We start from the raw sequence: 14,002 nt of genomic DNA, 5'->3' as shown, positions 1-14,002 counted from the left end.
TATAAAAGAATATAATAAAATTTTAATTAAGTTAATGAATGGTCAAAGACATGAAATGAAAGTTGTGACTCCCTCAAACATGAGATATAAAAGGGAGAAGAGAACCTCATTTGAGGGGGATAATTTGGGAATCAGTGGTACAGATCTAATTTAAATAAAAGTGCAGATCTGATTGTGAAAGGTTGTGTCCCTTTCAAAGGGGCAGAAATAATTAAGATTTGCACTCTTTCAAAGGGTGCTGATGGTGAAAGGGTTTGCCTCTTGCCAAAGGGCATACATGATGAAGAGGTGTGGCCCCTCCCTCACATTGAGAGATATAAAGAAAAGGAATCCAAGCATCCAGTGAGATCACCATCAATCAGATCAGATCAGAACTGTTATTAAGTTACAGGCAGCAATATCTTTGTTCTTGGTTGGAGATGTGCTTAATATGTATGCTTAATACATGAAGCCTGATATTGTTCTTATGCAGAACTCATTAGTAATATTAATATAGACTGCAATATGTATGACAGTTATACTTAATTTCATATATATCCATAACACATGAATCAGTTGGAGAGAAATAGACTGCACTCAGAATTACATCAATGTCACAGGCGGATCAGACCTAAAGACATAGACCTTCAGAAAGCCACACCGAAACTGACTAATTGCTTATAACAGCATCTGGGTATGATTACCAGTGAATTCCTTATGCAGATAGAAAACACATACAAATAGATTAATATGCGGTTATATACAGAAGTTCGATCTACACTCTGAAAAAAAGAATTAAAAGGGAGAATACTTTAGCAGAACAGAAAACAATAAAGGGACTGGCAAACTGTTTTCCCTTTAAGAAGATAAAGGCACCCTCTCTCTAACCCTCCCTTATCAATTGAGAATAGTAATCTAGGGCAAGATTTAGGGCAATCCCAAAAGGGGACATTACAAATTAAGGGTTTATATGTTTCTCTAAACTATTTATGATTATTAAGAGGAATTAGACTTATGTAGCAAGGGATAATTTTGAATTTTTTACTAGTATTGTATGTGGAGGTATCTCGCATAATTGACTTTGCTATCTGAATCTTCAGCTATCCGTATTATCTTTGGATCCAATTCCTTATTTCATTGTCTTCATAATTATGAATTATCGGGTCATATTATCTAATGTTATGCATTGTTTACTGCCCTTTAATCTTGGGCCTCCTCTTTTCCTGCCACAGTTGATATAAATGCATCGTATGTATATCATGTACAACATGCTGTCTAGGCTAGGACCTAAATATTTTTTTTTCCTTTGCATTTTGATGGTAAACATTGGACATATTACTATCTGAATTAACAGTGCCATTTTTATCTCACATAAACACTTGCAATGAAGCTGCTTGGGTTCAATGTTGCACATTAAATAATTTTTAAGCAATTTTTTGTGTATTTCATGAACTCATGTATTCCTTCAATAATGAAACTAGATCTTGACAGTTTCAGGACAATCATTGTATATATACAAAATGCATAACTTATTTGTGTAAATTAGATAGCTAGAATGATTTCTATTTCAGGCATCAGACAGTGTGATATTATTCAAACTAAAGCAAACTCAAAGATTAGCACATCTTGATATCAAGAAGTTTGCTCTCATGTTTTTTCTGACGACTTTTCTTGGTGGTACGGGCAGTTGCAAATTTTTCTTCACACGTATTTAATTTTTACTAGGCCTTACGAATTCAAAAGAGTTCTCTCCTTGTTCAGGGTATATCATATATGTGATTGACTTCTAGCACCACCCTCCTTCAAAGTTTTAGCATATTTAGATGGAGGGTTGTTTGAGTTGTATATGTGTGTGCCTCTGCGTGTGTGTGTGTGTGTATTATGTATATGTATTATCTAGGTTTGTAGATACTATATGTACATGCGTGTGTGTGTGTGTGTGTATTATGTATATGTATTATCTAGGTTTGTAGATACTATATTTACATGCGTGTGTGTGTATTTTATATATCTTTAAGTGCATTAGGTGAAAACTAATGTTCGGTTTCAATTCACTTTTCTGATATATTTGTTATTCTTGTATGTAAAAGTCAGTAAATGGCAAAAGGAGAGCTGATGATAGAAATCTTAATATAAAAGAAGGTCAAGACATTTTCCACGATCATGGTAGAGAAACTGCTGAGGCAGGCTACAAGAATAAAGAAATTGACTCAGGAAAAAAAATTGTTGAGCCGGAAAGATGGGATATTCCAAGTATGCGACAGATGGAAGAATTAGAAAGTGAAACTAAAGGTAGTTTTTTACAGTGTACTGTTTATAGTTTACTACAGCATTGTATATATATATAGTAGCTTTCTTATTTGAAATTTAGAAGCATAATGTGCAGGTATGCCAGGTGTCTCAGGGACATTCTGGCAAAGGCAAAGAAGAGTGGGCAAACATATCTCATCTCAGACAATGCATGTAGATGAGAGTAGGAGGGTGGTTGTAGATAAAATTGATGAAATCATTGAAAAGGGACAGGAATGGATGTGGAATGTTAAAAGAAGTTCTAGTGGCCAGTCTCAGCGAATATATCCTAGTGGTGTTCCAAACACTATAATGTCACGTATTCAGAAGCTTGAATCTCAGCTTGTTTCTACACTTGGATCTCTGAAATCCGGAAAAGATGTTATGGAGTTAAAGAAGGTGAAAGCTTATGTTTTCTTATGATCCTGTATTAAAGTTGTCATTATGAATAAACAGTTTGGTGCATTTGTATTTTATTTGTTACTGCAAAAAAAGTCTAAATTTGTTGTTTGATATAGCAAAAAGTGTACCATTTTCATCTTACCTCTGGAAGGCTGAAAGCCTTCTTTGACACAACTTGAAGTTCTCTCTTGCCTCTTATAAGATTCCGATAGTTTTGGATCTTGTGCCTTATTTTTATAATTATATCTAGACTTAGTTCATCACTCACAAGATAAACATAAATGATGATTAAAATGATTGGGGATTTATTAAACTTTTAGACAAATTGACATCTATGATTGTGGACTTAAACAGAACCTAGGGCCTGTTATCAATGTCCAGAAGCTCTTGTTTTGTAAAACTTATCATCCAAGTTTATACCTTCCCCTTGCCATGGCCATGTTTTTGTCGAGGTTTTCTTATGAAATCAACTTATATGTTGAGTTGCTTCTCTCATTTGGAATTTTTTGCTTTCCAAGCTGACTTATGATTATAGTGGATTTGGGGTTTCATTAGAGATTATTCTAATTTTGCAGGGTTTTTGTGGGTAAATAACAATCACATTAATTGATGACTAAAAGGCTAAAATGTAGATATGGATCAATTTTTACATAGTTCTGCCACTGTTTTGCTGGACTGATTTTCCAATGGCTAAAAGTTGTAGACATAAATTTGCTCAATAATCTTCAGTAACCAGAATTTCCAGAGTGAAATTTTCCCAATTTTCTTAGTGGTTTCCCTGAGCACATACAAAATTTGGGATGCATATAGAATCTAGGGCCTGTCATCAATGTCCAGAAGCTCTTGCTTTGTAAAACTTTTTAACCAAGTTGTACCTTCCTCTTGCCATGTCTATGTTTCTGTTAAGGTTTTCTTATGAAATCAACTTATATGTTGAGTTGCTTCTTTCATTTGGAAATTTTTGCCTTCCAAGTGACTTCTGATTACAGTGGATTTGGGGTTTTATTAGAGATTACTTCTGATTTTGCAGGGTTTTTGTGGGTAAATAACAATCGCATTAATTGATGACTTAAAGGCTAAAAGCCTAAGATGAAGTGTAGGTTAGTGTGATTAAACTGTAGATATGGATCAATTTGTACATAGTTCTGCCAGTGTTTTGCTGGACTGATTTTCCAATGGCTAAAAGTGGTCGACATAATCGATAATTTTCTTAGTGGTTTCCCTGAGCACATACAAAATGTTGGATGCATATAAGAACTGCATAGACCATGTAGATTCTTTGACTTGAACAATTAATTTTATCTAAACCTTTCATAGGATGACAGTTTTAGCTTGATAATGAATTATATTCATTGATATTGAATATGTTATGAATTCCAATTTTTGAGCATATGGATAAGTTTTCATGCTTCAGTAGCCTATAATTCATTTAACTGTTTTCAATTCCCATAATCACCATATACATTGATTCTGAAATTCGTTCAAGGGACATAAAGAAATGTGTGTGAGGAGTTCATAATGTATATGAAGCCTTTTAGTTCACTATTTACAATCACGTCTTGTAAAAAGGAGAATTTTTGACATGGTATGCAGCTTAGACCTTCAACTTGGGAGGTGTCATATGGTATGTTGCCATGTGGGTCCTGGTTTATTGGTTTCTTTGGCTGACTTGATGTTTCTTTTATCTTAGTAGCCTTGTGTAGCCAATCAAACCTGTCAAAGTATGCATTTGTCTTCTAGTGCTTCAGTAGCCTATAATTCATTTAACTGTTTTCAATTCCCATAATCACCATATACATTGATTCTGAAATTCGTTCAAGGGACATAAAGAAATGTGTGTCCTGGTTTATTGGTTTCTTTGGCTGACTTGATGTTTCTTTTATCTTAGTAGCCTTGTGTAGCCAATCAAACCTGTCAAAGTATGCATTTGTCTTCTAGTGCTTCTAACACTAGTTCTCTATACGACTGACTGTCATCCTTTCAGCCAACTATCCTAAATGTGACAAGTCAAGGAGACTTTTCTTGGCTAACATGCTTATTGAAGTCATCATTGAGGAATTTCAACATACTACTTTATCAAGAAATTTGTGGTTATGACTTTTCTTGGTTACGATTTCTGTGATACCAGAATGATGATAAGAGTGCTTTAGAAGAGCTTGAGAAAGCTTCAGATGCTTTAGAATTCCGGGAAACAGAAATCATGAAGATGAGAGCTAAGCTTCGTACCACCCGTGCCAAGTTAACTGCCTTGGAAGGAACAATGGCCATGGAAATTATGTGGGTTTACCTTTTTTCACTTATCAACTTCTAGGTTATTATGTTTTGTTGTTTCTCATTAACAATTCATAGAATGCAGTTACCTGTGTTTTCTCTAGGGAGGTTCGCAAGTTGATTGAAGAAAAACAAAAAAAAGTGGATGCAGCCCAGAAGGTGCTAAGCCTTCTGCGAACTGCTTATATCGTCTGGCCGAATTCGGCTTCTGAGGTGTTCTTGGCAGGTTCATTTGATGGGTGGACAAGTCAGGTGTGTGCTTTCTTTGGTTATGGACTGTTGGAGCTTCAAATCTGATAGTCTACTTACACCATCCTTCATCTATTACCCATTTAAGGAATCATAAATATTTATTTTAAGAAGAAAAGAAAATTCAGTTTGCTTTGTGTATGTTCTATTAAATGGCTCAATTTGAGCTTCCTATGAAGCAAATAAAAATTCTCCAATCCTTTTTCCTGTATGATTTAAACTGATTTTTAAGACTAACTAATTTGCCTTTATTTCCAGAGAAGAATGGGGAAGTCAAATGCAGGTGTTTTTGTCCTATCCATGCACCTATACCCTGGTCGATATGAGGTATAGAATAGTGTTGTCTAAATTTTTAATTGACCTTTATTCATATTTTTTAAACCAATGAGGATTTATCAGTCCAGTTTCATGTTCTGAACCATATTATTCTAATATGAAACAGATTAAGTTCATTGTAGATGGTATCTGGAGGGTGGATCCACAGCGACCTGTTGTTTATAACAATGGGTTTGAAAACAATTTACTAGTTATCTATTGAGCTTATTGATGTACAGTAGAATATTTTTATAAATGCAGTTCTGAAATAACTTGTCATTTTTTCAGCAAGCTTGGAAGTTGGCAGTGGCACCATTGTAGAGTATATGGTGACATTATACCTGCAAATTCCTTGTATTGTGAATGTCGGCTATTGTTGTTTTGCATATCAGCAAAATGTTCCAATATCAATTAAGGAATTCTTTATGATTTTTGACAAGAAGGCATGGGCATTTAACTTATTTCTCGTGTGATCTGATTTGAAGTTTGATCATCTGAAGATGAAAAGTGTCATCCAGTTCGAGATTTTATCTTCTGAAGGTTAGTATGATGATTAATCTTGACTCCAATTATAGCAAGATATCCTTTCCCTTGCTCTCTATTGTTTTTATTATAAAGCCATTTCTAGTAACATTAAGTTAAAAAGGGCCAGTAATAATGCTTCGCTCTGAATTAAAAGGTTCAAGGATGTCATATAAATCGAGTAAGAAACATGAGAAATGATTAGTTCATTTCTACACAGTCAAATGTATCTTTTATCTCTCTAGATGTCACAGAGAGCATACATGAATAAAACTGATCTTCTGTTTTTTGAACAATATCCTCACGAAGAATCAATAATCAAAACTTTGCAGCCCTTTATAATTAGATTTTTGGGAATATTATTACTAATAATAATCATAAATGATGAGTTTACTAATATTAATCTTTAATCACTTAGGTCCCTTATTATTTTATTACACTTAAACTAAATTTAAGAGTGTTTTTCTATATTTAGATTATCTGGGTACATAGGATGCAGTAACTAGTCACTTGTCTTGACTTAATTTAATCTTCACCTAAACTATTGATCTATGGTTTATCTATTGATCTATGATTTATCTTTTTGCTTTTATAAGCATTCATTATAACTATTATAATTTATCCAAGGTAATCTAGGTTTATCCAGGTTTATTCATTCTCTATCATGTTTTCTTGGATCAATTTCTTTCTTATGCTTGGATAATACAATTAAGTTTTTCTTGTTTAGATGTGATAGGCACTTTGGTTGCAAGTGATTTATGGAAGTTGTTGTACCAGAGCTAGCTATCAATTCTTACCTATCAATTCTTACATGGTATCAGGGCATTAAACCTATAACTTACAGAAATTCTAATGGATTAAAAAGAAAATCGGTTAATAACTTTTGTTTGGTGTATTTTGAAGAAACTGATTTCTAAGTTTACTTTTGTTTGGTGTATTTTGAAGAAACTGATTTCTAAGTTTATTTATAGCCATGAAAAACCTTCTAGGCATCTATTAGATTTTTCAAATAGTAAACAGATCTTGTAAAAATGTTGTTAAAATAGCATAACATGACCATTTTTCCTCTAGGTTGAAGTTTTTTTTTTTTACCAAATCACATGTTTTGCTTGTTAGAATTAAAAATGTTTTTGAATTTTGTTGGCAATATGATGATATTTTTGTTGTTGGTATTTGTTAGTTTTTGCATGCAATGATGAAATTTTGTAGAAATCAAATTAAAGGGTCATGTTTGTTGGCTATTGGCTAAATTTAACCAATTTTGTTTCTAAAAAAAATATAGCTTGGAAATAAACCGTCAAAATTAGACAAAAGATATCATTCAAAAGATGGTTTTGAGAAGTTTCAATTGTATAGGTCTCATCATTAGATTTTGTTGTTGATACATGTTATTCTTGATTAAAATCAGATCATTAATTTTTGCTTTGAGTACACAAATTTTCATCAATATAAACAATTTTCGTGATTTTTGTGGTGTTGGAAAGGTGTTTTGGAGCTCTTTAGTCTCATTCATGCATGCTTTTATTAGAAAACGGTGTTTCAACTTTGTATTTACGTAAGGTTACTATTTATGGTAAATTTTACAATTGAGCATAGATTGGTCCAAAAAAGTTCTCAAAGCTATAAATTAGTTAAACAAGCATGCCAATAAATTTTTGATGCAAGATCATATTTAGATTTGAAGATTTTAAAATTTTTGTTTTTAAAAGTTACGTTTGAACATTTTAAAGTTAATTTTGAAGGTCTTAGAGGCATTTTTGGGCTCGGAAGTTGTCATAACCGATTTAGCGGGTTATAGGCACTTCATGATGAACTTTTTGGTGTTTCAAATGATTTGTTAATTGGACACGCAGATCAAAAGTTATGGTCTTTGAAAGTTGGGCCTAAATGAGAAATATATAGGGAGTTACATGTGTTGTGTTTTGACATATAATAAGACATTTGTATTGGAAATAAGTTAGGTGCCACTTTTTGGATGGTTATAGCCCATGTTTTGTAATATTGTTTAATGGTTTCATGTACTGTATTTCTTATTATTTAAGTGTATGAGATAGAGGTTGTGTAAGAGTTTTATTGCCATTGAGTTACCTCTAGATCTCTAGATGGTGATACTCATGTGAGAAACTTGCTCTGCAAGTATATTGTATTCTATTGTTGATATTTTGAATAATATATTGGGTGACTTTTGGAGAGATTTTTCTTTTGAAAGGGTTTTACCCACGTAAATCACTGTCTTGTGGTATGCAATTTATGTTTATTTTTCAAGTTTATGTAACTATTGTAAAGACTTGAAAAGTTTTGTATAATGTTCCTTTCAAGGTTAGTGTAAGAAGTTTCTTTATCTTATTTTTTTTAAAAGTGGTATCAAAGTTTGATCACCTTTGATTTTAGTTGTGGGTGGTTGGATGTTTTGAACGAATTCATATTTGAATAGGAGGTTTTGTAGAAGATAGTTAATGATCTTGTTGTGAGGATTGTTAGACAACAAGTTCATCAAGGAGAATTGAGGTGGAGAATTTTTTTGGAATTAATTTTGAGATGTAGAAGTTGAAGATGGATGGAAGATCGAGATCTATGGGATGCTATTGATGAGAATGTCTTCAGACCTATAGATCCTATTGTGGGTGTTCAGTATGATGTTATGGACCATAAAGCCAAGGGTCTAATTAGATTGTGCTTAACAAATTTTGTTTTAATCAATGTCCATGAAGGATCCTCCAAAAACAACCATGGAAGAAACTTGGTGAGATGTATCTAGGCAAATCATTAATGGACGAATAGAAGAGGGTGGAAGAATTACAAACCACCAAGAAGTATTTCATATGTTGGTGGGTCAATTGGCGTATGTTGTTGTCAAGATGGATGAGGAGAAACATCAGATCTTGCTTTGTTCTTTGTATGATTCGTGGGATTCTTTTATTATAGCTATCGGTAGTACTTTTGTTATTTTGAGCGAAAGTGTGATAGGTTATTTTCTTTTTGAAGATGTAAAAAGGAAGGCATCCATCAATGCCAAGGAGGCACTAGGTGTTCGTGGAATACCCAAGGAAAAAGGTAAAAATAATAAGAAGCATAATAAATCCTAGGGGAGATCCAAATCTCTTGGAAAGTCTAAAGTTATTTGTTGGAATCATGATAAGTCTAAACACTTCCATAAGGAGTGGAAAGAAGAAAATAATAAGAAATAAAGGAAATTTGATTATGGTTCTGAAGGAAGATTGGCAACCATAACCAGTAAAACTCTCAAAGAGAATCAACCAGCTTATGGAGCAAGAGCAACACAACGAAAGCAACAAGAAATATAACAAGATTACATAAACAAATCATATTATTGCTTTAGAACTTTCGGCAACCATAAGACTATTATCATATAGGGTAAAAGTACAAACTTGTGTCACACTTATATAAAGAAAAAAGGTCAACAACAACAAAACAATTCAACTTCAATGTTACAAAAGTGATATTTCTATTGGGTATTTGAAAATGATGTAAATTGATGAAATGTGTAAAACTTGATGAAGCTTTTATGCCTATTATTTAAAAAAAAAATTGGAACAAGAATTGACATGTTTTTTTAATTATTAAAGTTAAATTTTCAATTATTGAAAAATATTGCAAATCAGGGGTTTCACCTCCCACCACAAAACTATATGTAAATAATCTTGTTTTCCTCTGATTTTGAAATATGTTTTAGATGACATCCATAGTCAGTGCAGAAAAAAAATAAAATTTGATTTCGATGTATATTATCACCGTTATAACAATTCAAAGTCGAAGTTTCCCGAAATCGACAGTTTTCGTCTCCCATCAAATTTCCCTTATCAAAACTATAGCAATCCCCCCAAAAATTATATATTCTTGAAGATGACTCTCTCCTCTAGTGTTATATATAATTTAAAAATTTTCTGATATGATTTACTAATTTTTTTTTTTTGAATTAGTCTTCTCGAATGTTAATATACCTACCTGTAGTATTTTGTAATTTTTATTGAAACATGGTCCAACTAGGACTCGAACCTAGGACTTTCCATATGTTGCTGGAGTGCTCTACCATTGAGCTACTGGCCCCTCTTGAACCAGTCCATCGTCGGTCCGGGTGTGGCTTATTTCCAACACCAACACTCCCCCTTAAGCCACACCTCTCGTGTGCTTGGGGCTCCTAGCCTGGACTTGGCTCTTATACCATGTTGAGACATGGACCAACTAGGACCCGAACCTAGGACCTTCCATACGCTGCTAGAGTGCTCTATCATTGAGCTACTGGCCCCTCTTGGACTAGTCCATCGTCGGTCCGGGTGTGGTTTATTTCCAACACCAATAATTTTAATATAATAATTCTAATTGAAATTCTATAAAAATTATATGTCAACGTTCCTCACTCTGAGCTCTCAAAAAGGGTATTTTTAGTTTAAATATAAAAATAAAAATTGATGGTCTAATTCTTAGCAGAACTTGAAAGTTCTGTAAATTGGGGGGTTTTGCTAAGTAGGCTACCATGTGGGATGCCACATAGGCAATCTTGGCCGAAGTCCCCCAAGCAGCGAGACCCTCCGTGAGCGATCGTGTGGGGAAGCGACAATTCATGAAATCTTCAATTTTTTTTCTAGGAAGTTTATTTTTTTCAAGGAAGGAGGCAATTTTTTCTCGAGGAGGTGATTTTTTCCAAAGGAGATGATTTTTTTCTTAAGGAGTATTCACTTGCGATTTTAGGAAAACAAATTTCAATACTTTGTATTATGGGGAATAAAAGAAATAGAGCAAAAAAATATGATCATATAAGGGATGATTCAATGAAAGGTCATACAAAACATAATCAAGAGCAACCCGTTGATGTTGAAGATGATGCAACTGAAGTAGCGGAAGAAATTGGTACGAGTTAAGGTACAAATTTTTCTTTTGTCATGAGAAATTTGATGGAGATGAATGAGCATTCTCTTTTCAGTCAAATTTTATTTGAACACTTTTTACCTGAGAGCACAATAAATTGCATTGTAAAAACATGTGGGAGGAATATTTTGAAAAAAAATCTATGGTCGGGAGAGCACAATTCTTTGTAAAGTTATTCAGGAAAAGAGAAATGACTTATGTTTTGGAGTTGTTGGGTGTCGATAATAGGAAAAGCTAAGGAGGTCATGTAAAAGAAACAATAGTTGAAAATTTGCAAGATGCATTGAACCTTATTAATACCACAAGTGAGGAGTTGATTCAAGTGTTGCACGTAGAGCGTTGATGACTACGATTTCTAGTAAGAGGTTGTCACATAAAAGACAAGTTACTGCAATTTTTGAATTACCGCATATATCTAGAAAAACCGTTCAAAGATATATTAGGAGGAGAAATATGTTAGATTAAAACATTGAAATGAATGAGGTAAATATTTATAGACTTCCTCGAAGAGACACAATTTCTGAAGATGTAAGAAGATTGGTCATTGAATATTGGACCAGCTACTCCCTCGTTTCTTCCAATAGAAGAGACACTAAACATATGAAAGATGAAGAGACTGGTATGAAGATTTCACATCCTAAACATATTGTAGATACAACGCAAAGTGAATTATTTGAAGCATTCAAGGAAGAATTTTCAGATGTGAAAATATGTAAGAGAATGTTTGAGAGGTTGCACCCTTGCTTTGTATGCATAAATAAGGTACATGAAACTTGATGTTGTCGAAATCATGTTGAGTTTCATCTATACTTAAAGTCATATAAAAAAGCTATGGCACTACTTAATCTAGATATGGTCATCCCTGGAAGTACGACACAATTTGTGAAATCAATTTTATGTGATAAATCAGAAGATTTAGATGACTTAAATGTACAATGTATAAAAAGTACATGCATTGATTGTGGAGATTTGCAAAAATTTCCATTACAAATTGAGAATATTGATGTTTTAATGCCAGTTTTGTGGAAGAGATTTCAATATGAGACATATCGAACTAAGATAGGAGATGAATCCCAAAAAAATGCATTGAAGGAGAGTGAATTGCCCTACCTTGAATTTATGAGCAGATTTTGTACTACGATTTTCCACATATCCAACATTGTCATGGTGCACGATGGCAAGCTAAACAATTTCGTGATTCCAAAAATTGTTTTCCACTTGGTTGTATTATTTCAATTGTAGATTTCTCCAAGAACTATACATTTGCCTCTCAATCTTAGATTCAAGCTCAATATTATCATTCTGATCAAGTTGCAATATTTGTGCAAGTGACCTATAGACACACACAATTTGATGTGGATGGGGTAGAAAGCCGCACTGATCCAAATGAATGCATTATCATCAAAGAGGTTCATTTCTATATCACCGATGATAAGGTTCATGATAGGAGCTATGTAGCTCATTGTTTTGTAATGTTTTTTGAAGATCTTGCAAATCGTGGGATAAATATTTCACAACACTGGTTTTGGTCGGATGGTTGTGCAGGTGAGCACATAAGTTTCAATTCATTTTTATTTATATGTAAATTTGTATTTGATAAATTTTATTTTAAATGTTCAATTATACATGTACATGACATACAACTTTACATGGAGTAGGACAATTTAAATCTGCAAAAGCCTTTAATTGGCTATCCATGCAACATGCTAGACACAATGTTAAGTTTCTGAGGAACTTCTTTGAAAGTGGACATGGGAAAGGAGAGCACGATGGAGCAGGAGCATGTGTGTAGCGTGCACTTCGCCAACATGAACTTGCATGTACTGTTAATTTTGTTTTCAATTTGTTTGTATCTATTTCTTAATATAATTTCATTTAAAAAGAAATGCACATAACATCTCTAAGTTCTTTTATGTAGGTAATAGCATAGAGAATTCAAACAAAATTGTTGAATGGTGTCAAAGTTATTTTGCTAGTTGGGACACGCCATACAACAAACGTTATTTTTGGGAAGTGAAAGGTAAAATATTTTTGTTCTCAAGAATTCTTAAAAAATTTCATCAGCTTTGCATTTCACTTTTATCCTAAAGTTGTTGATCTAAAAATGTGCAAATTTTATTTCATATTTGTAACAGGTATTGATCGATCTAATCTTTACAATTGTCAAACAATTGTTGGTATTAGAAGTTTACATCAAGTGATGACTACAGGACACCACAAGCCTCCATTGATTCAAGTAAGAGAAAAATCATGCTTTTGTGCTGACTGTGTTGAGGACAATCCAATGAATCAATGCGAGAATATTGCAAATGGATATGTCTCACAATGTGATATGAAAGAGTTAATCAGAATGTCTCCTTATGAAGATGATAAAAATGGCATAAACATTCATGATCCTAAATATTCAACTGATTATGAACGTGTTTCTGATTTAGTCATTACAGGTGCGTGTGAGCATACATGTTCTTTTATTTAGTTTTAATTTAGATCATGTAGTGATGTTCAAATTTTATCTACATCTTACTTTTGTTTTGAATTTATATGGTGTATCTGGATGTACATACATGGGTGATACTTTTGCTATGGTTGTGGATCCTGACAATGTGGAAGGTGTAGATTATTATCTACTAAGATGCACGAAAACAAAATTCAAATTGCCATAAGTAACTGTAGATGGTGATGGACAACCATATCCAACTAGTCCAGTTGTTATAGAAGACACCTATTATCAACAAACTAAGATAGATAAAAATGGTGTTCAATTTATTGAATACATGCCTGGAAAAACAGTTCTACATTACAGTCACTTGGTTATAGCGACAAAGCTGCAATTTGAGACATTGCCAAAAAAAGGACATGGCAACCAAAAAAGTGAAGGTTACCTTTTGAAGAACATGAATATTTTTTGGAGATAATAAAAGATAGAGAGGATCCAGACTATATGTATCAGGAGCTAACTTAGGCTATCTAACTTGTTTTTGTAGCTCATACTTTTATATTTGAACTCATGTTTAATTTGAAGTAGGATTGGATATATAAAAACTTAGAGATGATTTTTTAATATTGGATCATATCTAGTTTTTTTTTT

General features: G+C 33.1%; 1 protein-coding gene and 1 long non-coding RNA gene across 3 annotated transcripts in view; both read left to right on the top strand.

Annotated features, from left to right (window-relative positions):
- Positions 1-5,966, top strand: part of LOC131063213 (protein PTST homolog 2, chloroplastic) — a 43,562-nt gene extending 37,596 nt beyond the window's left edge. The window contains exons 3-8 of one of the 2 annotated variants that reach the window (XM_057997002.2): positions 2,070-2,271; positions 2,366-2,667; positions 4,799-4,947; positions 5,046-5,193; positions 5,449-5,517; positions 5,633-5,966. In XM_057997002.2, the coding sequence (XP_057852985.2) occupies positions 2,070-2,271; positions 2,366-2,667; positions 4,799-4,947; positions 5,046-5,193; positions 5,449-5,517; positions 5,633-5,728 (966 nt within the window). In that variant the 3' untranslated portion in view covers positions 5,729-5,966. Of the gene's footprint in view, positions 1-2,069; positions 2,272-2,365; positions 2,668-4,798; positions 4,948-5,026; positions 5,194-5,448; positions 5,518-5,632 lie in introns of those variants that run through there. The other variant, XM_057997003.2, reaches the window with a different exon arrangement.
- Positions 5,967-12,473: 6,507 nt separating this feature from the next.
- LOC131063216 (uncharacterized) lies at positions 12,474-13,357 on the top strand. Its single transcript, XR_009111026.1, has 3 exons — positions 12,474-12,734; positions 12,833-12,934; positions 13,050-13,357. It is a non-coding gene; the product is annotated as an uncharacterized LOC131063216 (long non-coding RNA).
- The last annotated feature ends 645 nt before the right edge of the window (positions 13,358-14,002 follow it).

The sequence above is a fragment of the Cryptomeria japonica genome, chromosome 1 (assembly GCF_030272615.1).
Source record: "Cryptomeria japonica chromosome 1, Sugi_1.0, whole genome shotgun sequence".
Lineage (NCBI taxonomy): Eukaryota > Viridiplantae > Streptophyta > Pinopsida > Cupressales > Cupressaceae > Cryptomeria > Cryptomeria japonica.
Note: the sequence above shows the minus strand (reverse complement) of the source record. Positions and strands in the feature narration are given on the sequence as shown.